The 16,582-nt window shown below is 42.2% G+C and overlaps 2 protein-coding genes across 2 annotated transcripts in view; both read right to left on the bottom strand.

The window, feature by feature from the left end:
* Window positions 1–7,689, bottom strand: part of OTOGL (otogelin like) — an 81,526-nt gene extending 73,837 nt beyond the window's left edge. Inside the window, exons 1-5 of the mRNA XM_083574817.1 lie at window positions 7,605–7,689; window positions 6,490–6,529; window positions 4,902–4,950; window positions 2,492–2,558; window positions 1,055–1,153 (exon numbers count right to left, since the gene is read on the bottom strand). Of these exons, the coding sequence (XP_083430943.1) occupies window positions 1,055–1,153; window positions 2,492–2,558; window positions 4,902–4,950; window positions 6,490–6,529; window positions 7,605–7,683 (334 nt within the window). The 5' untranslated portion in view covers window positions 7,684–7,689. The remainder of the gene's footprint in view (window positions 1–1,054; window positions 1,154–2,491; window positions 2,559–4,901; window positions 4,951–6,489; window positions 6,530–7,604) is intronic.
* Window positions 7,690–12,855: 5,166 nt separating this feature from the next.
* RPS16 (ribosomal protein S16) lies at window positions 12,856–16,569 on the bottom strand. Its single transcript, XM_083573381.1, has 6 exons — window positions 16,445–16,569; window positions 16,282–16,334; window positions 15,135–15,236; window positions 13,705–13,801; window positions 13,237–13,284; window positions 12,856–13,053 (listed from the first exon to the last, which is right to left on the bottom strand). Exons 2-6 carry the CDS (start codon window positions 16,327–16,329, stop codon window positions 12,908–12,910), a joined length of 441 nt encoding a protein of 146 aa, XP_083429507.1. The 5' UTR covers window positions 16,330–16,334; window positions 16,445–16,569; the 3' UTR covers window positions 12,856–12,907.
* Window positions 16,570–16,582: the final 13 nt, after the last annotated feature.

Here is a 16,582-nt window from a genome sequence, read left to right as displayed (position 1 = left end):
CCATTTCAAATATATTCATCATATCAGTTTATATATATATTTACACACACACACACACACACACACACACACCCATTAAAAATTCAGATTATAAATGGAATGATCTAAGAGATGCCTGTCACATGTAGGCCAGATTATTTGGATCACTATCAAAAAAATCAGTTCACATTCACGTTGGCATCACATGAACAGCTTGAGTATTTTCTGAAAAGACAGAGCTATTGCAGAGAAAGGAACCCAGGAAAGTTCCTCCATTATGTGTGGTTCCTTCACTTGCATTCAAATTTGGTTTGCAACCAGAGAACATGAACTCAAGATGGAGCAAAAAATAAAAAATAGAATAGAGAAGAATATCACAGATGCAACATCTCTCACTGCAGTGTGGAAGAGAATGAAAATAGCACACAGGCTGAATATTGCTCAACTTCAGAGCTCTTAAAGAGAGGGGATAAAATTGTAAGTGCTTGCCTTGGAACCCCATTATTCTTGTTCAGTAGTTAAAAAGTACTATTAATTTCACTGAGATTCATGGCAGACTCACGCGGGTAGACAGCTACTTTCCATGCAGTCATGTGGAGGCTGGTTCATGCAACAATTTACTCAAATATAGTGGCTTACCATGCAGATTCAGCCATCTTCAGCACAGGCTGTTTGTGATGGTACAGGATCAGTTCCTGTATCCATTCGTCACTGACTCTGTACAGAAATTCCAGGTGGCTGAATATAACCCAGTGTAAACTGGTCTTTTAGTGAAAGTTCCATGCAGTTAAACTGGGATCTAGCATTTGATTAGGTTTATTTATTATTTTTCAAAAAAATGTATACCCTGCTTTTCACCTCATCTGGGTCTCAAAGTAGCTTACAAAGAATAAAAATGTGCAATCCAAAAAATAATAATAAAATAGTGATATGTGTGACACTTTTACAATTCGCTTCCACAAACTGGTGGAAGCAAATTGCAAAAGCATTGTATGCGTTACTGTTCTAACAAACAAGGTTGTAACATCTCACCTTAATATGAAATTCAGCTCCTTAACATCTTCCTGGAACTTACCAATTTGGCACCGTTCACCCTGTGCCTGGAAAGTCTCACAGTCACATATTCCGGCCTCTGTGCAAACTGCTCCATTAAGGCATTCTTGAGGGCAAGAACCTGCACAGCAGAAACAGCCAGATGTCAACAAGCACACAAACTACATGAACATCCTGCATAGTTTAGATAAAAGTTTACCCATATTAAAGAAAACTGTACCAGCTTTTATACTGTATAAGACATAAAGCCCAAATTATTTTTTCTTTGGTACAGTGGTACCTCAGGTTACATACGCTTCAGGTTACAGACTCCGCTAACCCAGAAATAATGCTTCAGGTTAAGAACTTTGCTTCAGGATGAGAACAGAAATTGTGCTCCGGCAGCGTTAAAAGGATCACCCCATATAGGCTTGCCATACATCAGGAAAATTCCTTACATGTCCTGCTTTTTGGATGTAAAAATAGCCTTGGGGGAAAATGTGGCCGCATTGACAAAATGTCAGGGAAAACCTGGATGGTACAATGCAGCCCAGGTATTAGAATTTCTTACAGACATTGCTAAACTACAACTTGGGAATAAGCACCACTGAAGCTAATAGGATGCACTTTTGAGTAAGCACATGTAGAATTGCAGTGTATGAGTGTGAAATGGGAAAACCCTTGTTCAAATCTTTGCCAAGCAGGGATTCACATGGTGGCCTTAAAGTATTCCACTTTTCTCTCAGCTTCAGTGCCCGTCTCCAAAATCCCCATCATAATGGTGGAAATAGTACTGGCATACATTACAGGGCAGTTGTAATCATCACTGGGATGCTAGTGACTGCTGATGTTTTTGGATGGTGCCATGGCCTTTTTGGTGAAGATACTGAGATACTGGACACTTGAAATACACTATAAAATCTCAGGTTGTTACATATTAAATAAGGAATTTAAGAGTGCATTTAGCCATTTGATTCCATTTATGAACTACTTCCCATAAAAATATCTTGAAGCAATCATACAGTAAAAACATCAGTAATCGAAAACAATTTTAGAATTCTATGTATAACAACAGTTTTTATTTTAAAAAATCATATATAAAAACAATTTCAAATTCAGTATGGAAGCATAGTAGATTACCAACTGTTGATGCCCTCCACCCATGAAATATTGGCTTGGTCAGGGAGCAGGAGAAACACAGTAAATATTTAAACAATGAAAAGTCTTTTTCAGTGCATGGTGAGGACAAAGAGGTTGCAGCAACTAATGTATAGAACTGTTGCTATGTTTGCTGGAGCCATGATTTTGGCCAGTGGTTTCACAGGACCACTTTCAATCCTCTATGTAAGAATGTAATAAACTCTAGAAAATCAAATTGTATATCAGCATTCGTGATTAGAATTACTGGCAATGATTATTGTATGGAGCATTTCACAAATGTCTTTTCAAAGAGGCATCATAGTAATGATATGGTACTGACCTCCTGATGAATTCTGAGCCTGAGGAAAGGCCTCATGTATGTGAGCCCCAGAAGAAACTGCAGCAGTCTAAGAGGGAAAGACAAAGACAAAAGCAAATCGTGCTAGTTTAATTAAAGCCCTTGGAAGTACAAAACCAATGTTTCTGATAATGGTGGAAAAGAAAATTATGACAATTAAACTAAATTATCCTGAATTTGCACTCGAGCCAAATAGCCTTGATAACTCAAACACTTGCACAAACAGCAAGCTAACAGACGTGGGCACTACTTACAATTCATATAAGTCATACATTACAATTTTAACTGCATTCCATATCTGAAATGTACAGTTTAAATGTACTGCCATATTGTGTCATTTGTTTCTACCACTGATGTTTCTTAAAAGCCACCAGACTGCCGTTAACACATTCACCAAAGGTGGGAAAGTTGTATTTCTAGCGAAGCAGGAGGTGTACACCAGTACACATGTGAAGCAGGTGATATGCACATATAGATTATGGACATTGTGCAATTCTTCCCTTACTTTTTTGATCATATGGGTTGGTTCTTTGCACATAAAGCTGCTACCATGATGGGACAACCTTCCTTTCTTAGAGAATTTGCTTGTTAATTGTGGTAGGCGTTTCCTCACCGGGAGTTAATGTTAAAACTGTAGATGTTTCTTTAGGGTGTTTTGAATGGAAGAAACTCTTTCGGCAAATTTAGGTTAATAGCACTGGTCCTGGGACATCCCACTGCTCAGGAAAATGGAAGCACATAACAATGCCATTAGCGGTGAGATGACCTTTTATTTGAGAGAAACTAACTTGATATGACTGAACTAAAACAGAGGAAGCTGCAGAAACATTCTTAACTCTAATAATAATAATAATAATGGTAAATGACCCCTGGATGGTTAGGTCCAGTCAAAGGCTGCGGCACTCATCTCGCTTTCAGGCCGAGGGAGCCAGCGTTTGTCCACAGACAGCTTTCCAGGTCATGTGGCCAGCATCACTAAACCACTTCTGGCACAACGGAACAGCGTGATGGAAACCAGAGCACATGGAAATGCCAGTTACCTTCCCGTCGCAGCAGTACCTATTCATCTACTTGCACTGGCGTGCTTTTGAACTGCTAGGTCAGCAGAAGCTGGGACAGAGCAACAGGAGCTCACCCTGCTGTGGGGATCCAAACCACCCACTTTCTGATCGGCAAGCCCAAGAGGCTCAGTGGTATGTATCGAAACAGCAAATGAAGGCATCCCAATAGTCAAAATAGCATCTTGGAGCAAGGACGGAGGCCTTGGAACAGCAAAGACATTTGGTTGAAACTAACATGTAGCAGCGAACCCAGCAGCAAATTAAGACAGCAAAGCAGCTTAATGAGCATCTTAAGGCAAGTCTGAAGGAGGATCTCAGAACTGGCATGAATGTCTCCCAAGTGTAAGGTCTGGACTCTCAGTGCTGGGACCTGAAAGGCCTCCTTGTTCAACAGGTATTGGTTCAGAGCTGACCCAAAAACCCAGTTCTCTACTCCAGTCCCATCTAAAAGAACTGTGCATTAGGGATGGGGAATATTTTCTGCCAGGGGAACATTTTCCCTTCTGGGCAACCTTCCCACGGCCACATTGCACTGGTGGACAGGGTTAGAGGCAAAAGTGGGTACAGCAATTAATATAAAATTTATCTTAGTGCAGTAGGCTGGTTTCAATGCACACAGACACACCTCTCTACCCTCCATCCAGAGCAGCTGGGTGAAACCATTTTGGGGTCTAATGCAGGGGCACCAAGGGGTGTGGCCTGGGAAGAGTTCCAAGGACCAGGTACTGAAACCTGGAGGGCTGCATTTGGTCCCAGGCCAGAGGCTCCCCAACCCTGCTGTACATTAAAACCGACATTGAAACTGGTACATTAGAAAACTAATCTGCAGAGATCTCCAATGTAGTGAGGCACTGAAGCAGGGAGAGCACTTTTCACAAGTAAGCAACTCTGTCCTGGGAACCTATTGTAGAGCGGAGCAGAAGCTGTCACAATAACAGCACCGTCTGAAAAACAGCTCATCTACTGTTTCGTGATCTTGCCTTTTGCCAAGCACTAGCAAAATTCCCAGTCTCTTTGTTTGCTCTCACAAAAGAGATAACAGTGAAATACACCCCCTATCCTGCTTGATGTGCGTCACTTGGTTTGTTGGGGTGGTTAATTCAAGAAGCGATTTGCAAAGAATGAATGAATGAATGGCTGAATGTAGGTTTGCATTTTGAGAATTGCAGGAAAACAGGTATGGAAAAGCAACTCCTCCTCATCCCTGCCTTGCTATTACCATTTCCATTCTGCTGCACAAAGGCTTCATTGTAGGGCTAGCAAGCTCCCCTTGTAGGCTGATGGGTGAGAGTGTGTGGGTTTTTCTTTTCTCCCTTTGAGGTATAACCTACCTCAGCTGCTAAGAGATCTCTTTTCTGACGAATTGCATTAAATTCAATCCTGGAAGAAAACAAAAAGAATCTTGTATAATCAAAGGTCTCGAAGCAACCTGAATCGGCAGGCTCCCAGGAGAGAGGTGTTTCTCTTTGATTTCTCTCATTTTATCAAAGACACCTTTCTTGAGTTAATTCTTCTTTTATTTTCCCCTTTTTAAAGTTCATGTTCAACATTCGTCCTCTCTTTTCCTTCTCTCGGATGACAAAATACAAGAGGAACACCCCTTTTTTTATTTGCCTTTCAAAGTAAAACAAGAGCTGCACTAAATTCCGCAATCCAAACTGCTGAGTACGCATAGATTTAGGTCAGTGGTCCTACGGGCAGTTTTTAACAAAGAAATATGCTGCCAATTGAATAAGTCAGTGAAAGTTGAAGGGTGCTCCATAGGCCTTCCAGTCCAAACTCTTGCTTCATGCAGGAAGACTTCAGCAAAGCTAAAATGGTTATCTAGCCTCTGCTTGAGGATGCAGTGAGGTAGAGCACCTATCCAGTCAGCCAGGTAATTGATTCAGGTATCTGTTGAGGGTGCTCTCCCTTGAGCAAGAGGTGTTCTTCCCCACTTTGCTTTTTTATGAAACTGGTAATTGAAATGATGTGATACCAAGATCTCAGTCTGTTTTATGGAATATTGTAGGGGAGCAAATGGTGACACACTCAAGTGCTTTTCAAGGTCAGGTTATTTTTTCTTTTCTTTTCCCCCACCTTCATTCTGAATAACCCATTATAATTACACCTCACTTGTTTATCTTCCCTGACTTGCAACTGAAATTGCCACCAAAGCAGTGCCAGTTCAATTGTTAAATATAATTTAAATATAATTTAGCTACTACTGTCTGGGCTATCACCTTTGGCAACAGCAACACACAGAAATTAAAATTAATGGACTCTAAGGATAGTTTTAAGAACCAAAATAACTACCTCTGCTTTCAAGAACATAAGCAGTTATCAGGTAAATTATTCTTACTAGGCGCTTCATCTTCTGGATGCCCTTCCTTATTTAAGAGCATCCCATTTAATTGAGGGTAATGTGTCCTACATTGCTGCATGCAAATAATTTGACAAGAGATTAGGCGCTACATTGGGGGGGGGGTATTGTGTTTAAATCTACAAAATAGTGTATCTTTCTACTCAAAGAGAATGCTAACTAAAGTGAAATAATTGATATATGTTGACTTTATACTTCCACCACACCCATGAAAGTAGAGTATTATAATTGGTAGTTCAGATAAACATTTTCAAATATTTCTTTTCCGTTCTAAGCACCATGTAACACAATCAAAAGCACTTTTTCCCCAAGCTTGCCTTACATTCAATTACTGCAGTTACAAAACAGGCATATTTCATTACCAACAAAATGCCTTTGGGTGACAATTTGCCTGCTAATGCTCTGAAAATCAGTAATGTCACCATAGGGGGGGAAAGTTTAATACATACTTGCTTAATTATACTTTTTATTTCATATACTTTCGATGCATCAGAGTCATGCTATACACTCTGATTGAATGGAGTATTATATCCTGCAAATGATGAATGCAGACTCACCTTGGAGCTCTTTTCAGAAGAGACAATTCACAGAGGGATCCTGTTAGATAAAAAAGGCAGAAAGACTCTCACTCTTCCTCCTTGTATCTGCTCTAGACTGAGCTCAGAAGATTATGATGAATCTGAGTTCAGTTTTAAAAACAAGGATGAGTTGTACTCTTTCAGAAATGATTAACAGGATTTTCAGTTAAGATACATCCAGACAAAGGTAGAATATAGACTTTTTATGAGTGGCAGAAGCCTGTTATTTTAAAACACTGAAGCGTTTGGGAACTCAGAATTTGCGGCTTTCGACACATGAAGAAAACTGCATGCACAGCACAATCTAAACTGTGTTTACTGAGAGATAAGTCACAGCGTGAATTACATACAAGTAGGTACGCTTTGGATGACAGGCATATGAAATATAAAGCTCAAGTGGAAGTTCTGCAGTGATTCCTATGCAATCCTTCCAGGATCAGGTTCACTGTCATTAAATATGAGAGTCCTGACTTGGCAAAATGGACTCTTTAGCACCCTTTTTAGATAACACACAGAGCCATCTGTTTCAATCCGTATCTATTGCATGACAAACTGTTATTTATGCATTTTAAGTTTTGCCATAAAGCCATAATATCTCAAACAATTCCCCAGACTCTCCAGAACTTCTGTTATTAGCATGTGAGATAAAAAGCCAGCTAAGAAATACTTCATCAGGTTTTTTTTGTTTGTTTTTTTACCATTTCAACACTCTGAAGGAACAGCAGAACTCCAGAAGAAAACTGTAAGTTACTTGGAAGGGAAAATAAATTTGTCATCCAATTCTATTCACACTTTATTGGAAACAAACCCCGCTGAATACAGTTGGATTGGCTTCCAAGTTAACACGCACAGCATTGCATTGTTAGCTGTTTTAAACCAAAATCCCTCAATTTAGACCACAACTTTTTTAACCGCATCAAAGTTGCTTTTGTTTTCAATATACCTGAGATAAAGAATACACCTTATTCAGTAACAGAAATAGGTTTTTATTCTTTTACAAGAAGGGGGGGAGCAACCAACTGTATTTTATTTCTTAGAGCTTTTATCAATTATTTGTAGTAAAAAAACACACCAAGCAAACGAACAAAACTTACCTTCCAAGGAAAACAGCAGAAAATGAACCCAAAATATGTCCCACGGTATCATGAAATTGACTTTTCTCACAATGTTCATTTCAAGGTAACTTCTTAAGATGGAAAGTGTCCAGACTGGTGCCCTTAACTATGATGGCATCTTAAAAGTTAACGTCCTTCGCAGATCTTTTGTAAATTTGGTAAACTGAAATAAAAAGGGGGGGAGGGGGAAGCAAAACGGAGCTTTCTTGCCACACTCACTTTTTTAGAGCTTTGGAAACGCAGCATGCGCTTTGGCTGGGGTTCTCTCATTAGTAATGCATGGTAGCTCCTTACCTGAGTCAGTATTAGTTACACGAGACCTGACGCTCCTACTCCTCTTTTGGACTGAATCAACCCTTTATAACGCTTGGGGACAGTGACACAGAAAGAATCTTTCTGTGCCACATTACTTTGAGAGATCATTTTGCATCTGTCTGCTTTGAAGCCTTCACTGACCAAGAGTTCCTCCCCCTCTCCCATCTTCATCTTACCACAACTTAAAGAGTTCAAACATGCAGAAACGTTCGTCTTTGAAGCACATTTGTTTCAATAGCAATGATGTCAATTTGCATCGAGCAAGAATCCATTTGTAATGGGTTTAACCTGAATTTATGAAACGTGACCGCAATCCTCTCTCTTACATCGTGCCTAGTCTACACAAATAAGCGACGCCATTCTGATGTGTGTAGGGCTCTCAAAGACGTCAGATATGGAACCGTATCAAGTGACAGAACAACCGTCTCTTGATCAGAATAGTTCAACAACTCTCATAAGAGATGCAAAGGAATGTGTTCCATTCAATTGATGGGGCTAGGGGAACACTAGTCCCTGGTGTTAGAATCTTGTCAGAATGCCATGCAACAACAGGAGCATATCCCCCCCCCACATCAACATGTTTGGATGTTAACCTAAGGGAGGCCCTGCTGGTAGGTCTGCCACCCTTCCTGGTTCAATGAAAACATAAAAGGACCTTGCTTGTGGTGGACCCCAGGCAGAGGCGCCATCTTCTCAAGATGATTGAGGGGGCCTGAGATGATCTCCTTACATCACTCCTGTGATGTTGCGAGGAGGCAGGGGGCAGAGCCAAATACCCTCTGAACATTGAGGGGGCCTGGCCCCCTCTCAAAAAACATTGTGAGGTCCAAAAGTGCATTGGCCCCTCCAAGCTGACGTGTCAGACCCCAGGTTGTGCAACTTTCACCATCACGGTATGCTTTTTGACAACTGATCAAGACACATTTCTTTGCCCAAGCCTTTGATGGAGTTTTCTTTTCCCTCCTCACTGCTGTTCTTTTATTCTAATAATGATTGGTCTCGTGGTTTTACTTATTTTAATACACTGTACTTGTTTTCATGGCAATATTTTTTGTAATTCAACTGGGGGCCATTTTGGTAAAACGCAAGCTTTGCAAGTGTACAAATAAACAAGCAAAATGATCTGACAAGGACAAGGTTATATTACCCGACTCCCTGTATTTAGCAACTATTTCAGAAGAGAACATGGGCAAGTTCTTTACCTGAAGGGGTGTGAAAACAGCAACCACAGCCTCAATAACATTTAGTATTTCCAGCTGTAATCCCCCTCTGGCTCTTCTTGATTGCATCATGCAAATCCTTCCACACGGTCAAAAAAGTATGCTTGGTTATTAGAGGGAGCTAAATGTAACATGTTGATGCTAATATTATTTAAAAGCTTATAAGCTTATTGTTGCTGTGGATTTACACAAAGCCATTGTGGCCCTCCGCATTTTGCGTAGCAAGTAAGTGTTCAGTTGAGATAATGCCGTGGTTGTGTAATACTATGTAGTGCTTTTGCAGACAATAAAGCCCAGTGAAAATACCAAAGTACAGTATAACCACCACAACACCTTCTGCTTCATGCCTCTCCCCTACGGGTTCATCAACATTAATGCTCACAGAGAACAAGGAATTAATTGTGTTTGCAGTCCTAGCTACCAGGGCTGTGACACCCATATGGACAAATCCTGAAATGAGTTGGATTCAACTGGGATTCTTCCAGACTGGTGAAAGTCCACTCCGAGTGATCTGGACTTGTCAAAAGCAGGGGAGCAATCAGGTTACGAGGAAGAGTAAGACTGTTGCAGGAAGTTTCACCCACATCATCTCTCCCCACCCCACCACTTGCTGCCTGCAAGGCCCACACTTCAGAGCCCAAGTCAGGCTGGGGCCACAGCAATCCTGCTTGAAATTGGTCCCAAACCAAATAAGGAATGCCTACTAAATACTATGGGACGCGGGTGGCGCTGTGGGTTAAACCACAGAGCCTAGGACTTGACGATCAGAAGGTTGGTGGTTTGAATCCCCGCCACGGGGTGAGCTCCCGCTGCTTGGTCCCTGCTCCTGCCAACCTATCAGTTTGAAAGCACGTCAAAGTGCAAGCAGGAAATAAAATGGCATTTCCGTGCGCTGCTCTGGTTCGCCAGAAGTGGCTTAGTCATGCTGGCCACATGACCCGGAAGCTGTACGCCGGCTCCCTCGGCCAATAAAGCGAGATGAGCGCCGCAACCCCAGAGTCGGCCACGACTGGACCTAATGGTCAGGGGTCCCTTTACCTTTACTAGATACCATATGAACTTAGTAACAAGGCAACAGCACAAAAGGGATGCTGCAGTCCTATGTCCGTTTACCTAAGAGAAAGCCCCATTAACTCAATAGGATTTGCTTCTAATTAGATGCAAAAGATTGTGCGATTTCCTTTTCAGAACTGAGGATACAAGATTATCAGTGACAGCCAGGAATGAATATATGCCTGCAAAATACAAGCTGGATTTACTAGTCATTTTGAACAATTGAAAAACATTTTTTCCTTCCATCTCTCACTTGTTACTGCTTGTTCTAGTAGCATACTGACTTATTGTTTCGGCCATCACCACCAACATTGGGAGGGTGCACCATCTCTGATTTATTTATATTACGATCAATACAAACCTCAATTTTTAAAAATTAGGTTACCCATAAGAGAACAAAATCTGGTTGTCAATAATGAACAGCTCCCAGCAAATCCTGTAACATTCTAAAATATTCTATTAATGGAAAGCAGCACATCTCTGTCTCTATTAGATATTGACAAACAGAACATCCTCTACAAAAGAGAGGAATGAGAGATTTGAATTTCATTTTTTGTCTCTGAGTAGCGTGCTTTGAAATCTGTTGTTGGGAATCACAAGTACAGAAAGTAGTGTTGCACTCAGGTCCTGCTTTCATGCTTCCCGTGGCCATCTGGTTGGCCACTGAGTATTGGCCTAGAAGTGCCTTTGGCCTGATCCAGTTGGCTCTTGTGAGAACCTATTAACAGAATGGTAGTGTGCATGGAAAGGGACGCGGGTGGCACTGTGGGTTAAACCACAGAGCCTAGGACTTGCCGATCAGAAGGTTGGCGGTTCGAATCCCCGCCACGGGGTGAGCTCCCGTTGCTCGGTCCCTGCTCCTGCCAACCTAGCAGTTCAAAAGCACGTCATAGTGCAAGTAGATAAATAGGTACCACTCTGGCGGGAAGGTAAATGGCGTTTCCGTGCACTGCTCTGGTTTGCCAGAAGCGGCTTAGTCATGCTGGCCACATGACCTAGAAGCTATATGCCGGCTCCCTCGGCCAATAAAGCGAGATGAGCGCCGCAACCCCGGAGTCGGCCACGACTGGACCTAATGGTCAGGGGTCCCTTTACCTTAGTGTGCATGGAAGGGGACACGGGTGGCGCTGTGGGTAAAACCACAGAGCCTAGGACTTGCCGATCAGAAGGTTGGCGGTTCGAATCCCCGTGACGGGGTGAGCTCCCGTTGCTTGATCCCTGCTCTTGCCAAACTTGCAGTTTGAAAGCACGTCAAAGTTCAAGTAGATAAATAGGTACCGCTCCGGTGGGAAGGTAAACAGCATTTCCGTGTGCTGCTCTAGTTCGCCAGAAGTGGCCTAGTCATGCTGGTCACATGACTCAGAAGCTATATGCCGGCTCCCTCTGCCAATAAAGCAAGATGAGCGCCGCAACCCGTCAGCCACGACTGGACCTAATGGTCAGGGGTCCCTTTACCTTTACCTAGTGTGCATGGAAGGAAATTAGAGCAAAGGAAGTCAATGTGGTGCCCTCCAAACAAAACAGGGAATATTTGAAGACCCTAGGCCAGTTCTCTACCACTTAAAATTTCTGGAAGTCTCAGGACAAGGATTACAAATCTTTTTTTCAGCACTGGCATTATCAAAACCAGCACCTTATTATGAAACTCACAGGCATATGCCAAACACTGAGGAAGAACCCTGATGAATTTCTAGGATAAATTTAGTAGGCACATTATGAAAATAATAGGCTATAGAGCCTTACTAGCATGTATATCTTGGCCTTGGTCAAAATGGTAATGATGCGTGGTTAGAAAATCTGCACTAGGCATTTCTATTTGATGCAGTGTACATGAGCTGTTGGGATAACATTTAGAAAATTATCACTACTTTATTGCCAAGAACAACCCAGAATTGTCTTAAGTAACTGCTTTATTCCTCAGAGATGTCCATTGTGATATACACACTAGTGCTCCCTCAAAAACTATAGGTGCACAACTGTATGGGAAAAAGCAAGTGTGCAGGCTTATCGTGTGGGGCAACAGCAGCCATCTGTAATCAGAGCTCTGGGACTTCTAAGAGTCAAACACAATTTGTAGAGGCTAGTTTCCAATAACTTTGCTCCATCAGTTACCTATATAAGGGACGAGTCTTTTAAAAGAGGGCCCGTGGAACGTGTGTACTCTGTATCCACGGGACCTCTTTTAAAGGACTCACCCTGTATAATCCTGTGGAATTAATTCGACAACTGCAGTCTTATACGCACTTTCCTGAGAAGAAATCTCTTAATGTATTGACTTTCATCCTTGCAATTGCACCTCAAGACAACTAGTAGCAGCAACAGTGATGATATAACTTCTGCATTTACCTTTTTGGTGCTTCTAAAATGTTCTACTTTGCTACTCAGACTCCTTACCAAATAATGGACAAGTGCCAGGAAAGAGGAGACATCCAGAAGCAATCACATCCACTGCTTCTTTTGTGATCCCTTTAAGTCCCTTGACCCATTAATATTCCCTGATCTCACAACAGGAAGGACTATGCAAATTAAAAATGTGTTCTACACATAGGAGTTATATCCTTTAACTTCAACCAACTTATAAATTTTCTTCTTGAACACCCAAATATAGAGAATTGTGTAAAGTTTTCAGACAAACACAAGAATTCAGTTTTCTCCATCTTTATTTAAAAGACTGAACAAATGCATAGTTTTCTTTTAACGGTAAGACTTCTGGTAACGTGCACGAGCACCAGGTCCACCAAACTTCTTGGATTCACAACGACGAGGATCAGCAACCAAAAGGGTCCTATCGTACTGGATAAGGATATCCTTTATCTCCTTCTTGGAAGCTTCATCAACATCTTGGGAAAACAAAATAATACTTGCATTAGTCCTCAAAACATTCACTTATGTGCAATGCTGGATCTGGCTCAGAACAGTACAATTAAGTACCAATAATACTCTACAAACTGTCACTCTACACAGCTGGTCTGAAGTTATGCATTTGTAAGAGACAAGAAAAAAAGTTAAATGGAGAAACTTACATTTCTGGTAATAAGCCACCAGCGCTTTGGAAATAGACTGCCGAATTGCTGTAGAAGAAAGCAACAATTAGCACTAGATACAATCTGGTTAGCAAGGTGAAATGCAGATCAGAGCACATAACTATGGGGTGACTGGGGATATTTAGGTAGTACCTCTGAGCTAATATGACTATGCACACATATTGCATATACTTGTACACATCTACAGCAATACTATTCTGCACACTCCTGCTCTCTTTTGATCTGGGATCTCATGTATAAATTTGAGAGGGGGAAAAACCCGATACAAGAACTAGCTGGCAAATTTAATAGATGGGACTCTAGACCTATCAATATTCTTATAACATCTATAATTGTACGAAGGTGGATTTGAAATACTTATGAGCATTTTAGGAAGCGGCTAATATATGTAAACAAATGTCAGTTCTTTTTCAGCCCAAATGAACAAGTATTGCTTATAAGTCATACCGTATATTTGTGCTACGTGACCTCCACCCTTCACACGGACTCTGATGTCGACTCCTGCAAAGCGCTCCTTGCCCAAAAGGAGAACTGGTTCAAGCAGCTGGGGAAAGAAGTTATAAAATTTATAAAAAGTTATAAAAAGAACATTTAAGCACCCATGATTTCAGCACACTTTAATTAGCAGTGCAACTACAAGTTCTGATGTAGCAATTACAAAAAAATTAGTAAGCCTGCTCTATGTCCATCCAATACATGTTTATCGGGCTGAACGTACTGTATGTAGGAAAGGAGAGCAGATCACCAACAGCACAATCCTATGCATGTCAACTCAAAAGTCCCACTGTGCTTGGTGTGACTTACTTCCAGTTAAATATGCACAGGGTTGCATCCCAGGGATACAGTAAGAATGATTGTGCTTTTAATTACTTCAGTGTATGACTGCATCACCGCCTAGAATGCAAATTATTTTTTTTACTGTTCAGTCTACCTGAAGCACCACTTCTCTCCATACATTCCTAGTCATTCTGTGAAATCTGCTAGAAAAAATCGCTAACCTGTCCCCTTTATGACATGTCTGGAAGCCACAAGAGATGAGGTATTTAGCACCTATACTGTAGTATCTGTGTATCTGACAAGTGTTTCCTGTGTTTAGTTTTAGACATCAGCTTAAAACATTTTTATTTACATCACCTTACCCTACCATGTGACCCAGTTATGTCGCTTTCATATTTGCCTATTTATGTTTTCACTGTTATGTGCACTGTTTTGAGACCATTTTTTCATCTTGATTTAGTGGTATAAAATGTATGTATAAATACTTGTACCCTGTCCATCTGATTGGGTTGCCCCAGCCACTCTGACCAGATTTGATTATTTACCCAGATACCCACTTCAGTCCTACTTCTCCACTGCACTGCAGAAATACAGTACTGGTGGTCTAAATCAGAGCGGCCAACATGTGGCCATCCAGATGCTGTGAGGCTACTGTTCCCATAATCCCCAACCACTGGCCATGATGGCTGGGGAAGATGCGAGTTGGAGTCCAACAACTACTAGAAAGCCTCATACTCTCCCCACCTCAGCTTAAAAAGAAAGAAAAGAGGCTTGTCTTTTAATAGGTATACCTAAGTAGTATTCAAGGGCACAGAAACACGCAACACTGCCCTATTTGCCTTCAGATTCTTGACACCCCCTTACCATAGTGATTTCCAAAGTATAACACTACCCCAAATGTTAAAGGGGCAGTCACACTGCAATGACTGTTAGGAAGAAGTGGTAGGTGCCTTATTCACACAGTCCACCCTCACAATAGGTATTTGCATAGCATGACACTTTTATTTACTTGGGGGGTGGGTTCAGTTAGTACTAGTATGCTAGGTGGTACCTCTATACAACAATCATTTCATGATGCTAAAATGAAAGTAGCAACTTACTTTGTACTGCAGAGTTCTGGGCTCTATCATTTCCAGAGGCCTTCCATTCACCTTAATGAGGCCATTTCCTCTTTTGCAGTGAGCAACTGCAGTAGCAGTTTTCTAAAATAAGGTGGGGGAAAAACAAGAACAATTCTAACATACAGTATATAGTTGAGTAGCATTAATTGTATCTTTCCCATTCTAGAATATAATTATGAAGCAACCGCTATATACAGATCACTACTACTAAAACCACTTTCAGTAGCTGTTAGATCTGGCTCATACTTCAGTGTAGCTTCTGCTATTTACATATATCTATAAAATCCTATCCTCATTTCTCATTAAAACACTGCAGAGATCAACACCACAAAATTGCTGGGAACCACAGCTGGTGAGAGCACTGTTGCATTCATGCCCTGCTTCCAATAAGCATTTGCACAAGCTATTGCAGGAACAGGACGTTGGGACTAGATGGGCCCTCATCCCAATTCAATACTCTTCTTTGGAGCAACGGAGTGGCAAAGACCCATTATAAGAAAGCGAGGGTGTACTCCATGTCGCATGTGACCTTAATATATACCAAGGCTGGGGTAGGGCAGTTAACAATATAGAAAGGGGAAACGAATACTGTTGACATAGAATAATGCAAACTAATACGGAAAACCGAAGCAAACCAAAGCAGAAACAGCCCATTCAAATAGACAATAAAACAAAACCCCATTATTTTTTTTTAATTACACTGTAAGCTTTTCAGAAGGCAAAGAGAGGGGAATGTGTTTGCCTGGCGCCCAAGTAAAAAAAAAGGGGGGGGAGGCTTACAAAAGCCACGTGGAGAAGGACCTCCCATCACCCGGCCAAGTTATGAGAAAACAAGACAACTCGTCGGGAGGAGCAGGGCGAGCTGAACTCAATTCGCCCTCCACTCAAGCAGCTGCAGTTACTTTATTTTTGGGCGGCGGGAGAAGAAGGGACAGTGAATTATGCGAGGGAGCCGAGGCGCGCTAGGAAAAGGAGACACGCGGCGCCTCCACCGCAGCAGCCGAGAGTCACGGGGCAGAATGAGAAGGTTCGGTACCCGCTCCCTCCATCCCCCTGTACAAAACCAAGAGTCGCCAAGGGACGGAGCCAGGCCCAACCACCACCCTCTCGGCCCCACCAGCCTCACCTTCCTGCCGAAGACCTGCACGCTCTGGAGGGGTCCCTTAGCCGGCATGGCGCCTGAGGGAGGGGAGAAAAGCACAAAGAAACGGGCAAGTGAGAGACCACCTCGCGAGACCCGCGTTAAACGCCGCGACCGGGAAAAGGCCGGAGCCCCACGGATTACCCACCTTGCCGTCAGCGAGAGCGGAAGAGAAAAGGAAGCGCACGGGGCTTCCCAGGCCTATCTTGCAGGGGCAGGCTCGGTCGCGCGGGGCGTGACGTCGTTTCCGGCGACGCCGCGCGCTGCCCGGCAAAGCTTCCGCTTT

Source organism: Podarcis filfolensis, assembly GCF_964270895.1.
Source record: "Podarcis filfolensis genome assembly, chromosome: 10".
Taxonomy (NCBI): Eukaryota; Metazoa; Chordata; class Lepidosauria; order Squamata; family Lacertidae; genus Podarcis; species Podarcis filfolensis.
The sequence above is the reverse complement of the archived record's forward strand: the minus strand, read 5'-3'. Positions and strand labels throughout refer to the sequence as shown.

Excerpts from the sequence above, each read along its gene's own strand:
- RPS16 (XM_083573381.1), bottom strand. The coding sequence starts at position 16,329 with ATGCCGGCTAAGGGACCCCTCCAGAGCGTGCAGGTCTTCGGCAGGAAG. Across the intron at positions 15,237-16,281 it reads TGCAGGTCTTCGGCAGGAAG|AAAACTGCTACTGCAGTTGC; the intron begins GTGAGGCTGGTG and ends ACCTTATTTTAG. Across the intron at positions 13,802-15,134 it reads CCAGAACTCTGCAGTACAAA|CTGCTTGAACCAGTTCTCCT; the intron begins GTAAGTTGCTAC and ends TTCTTTCCCCAG.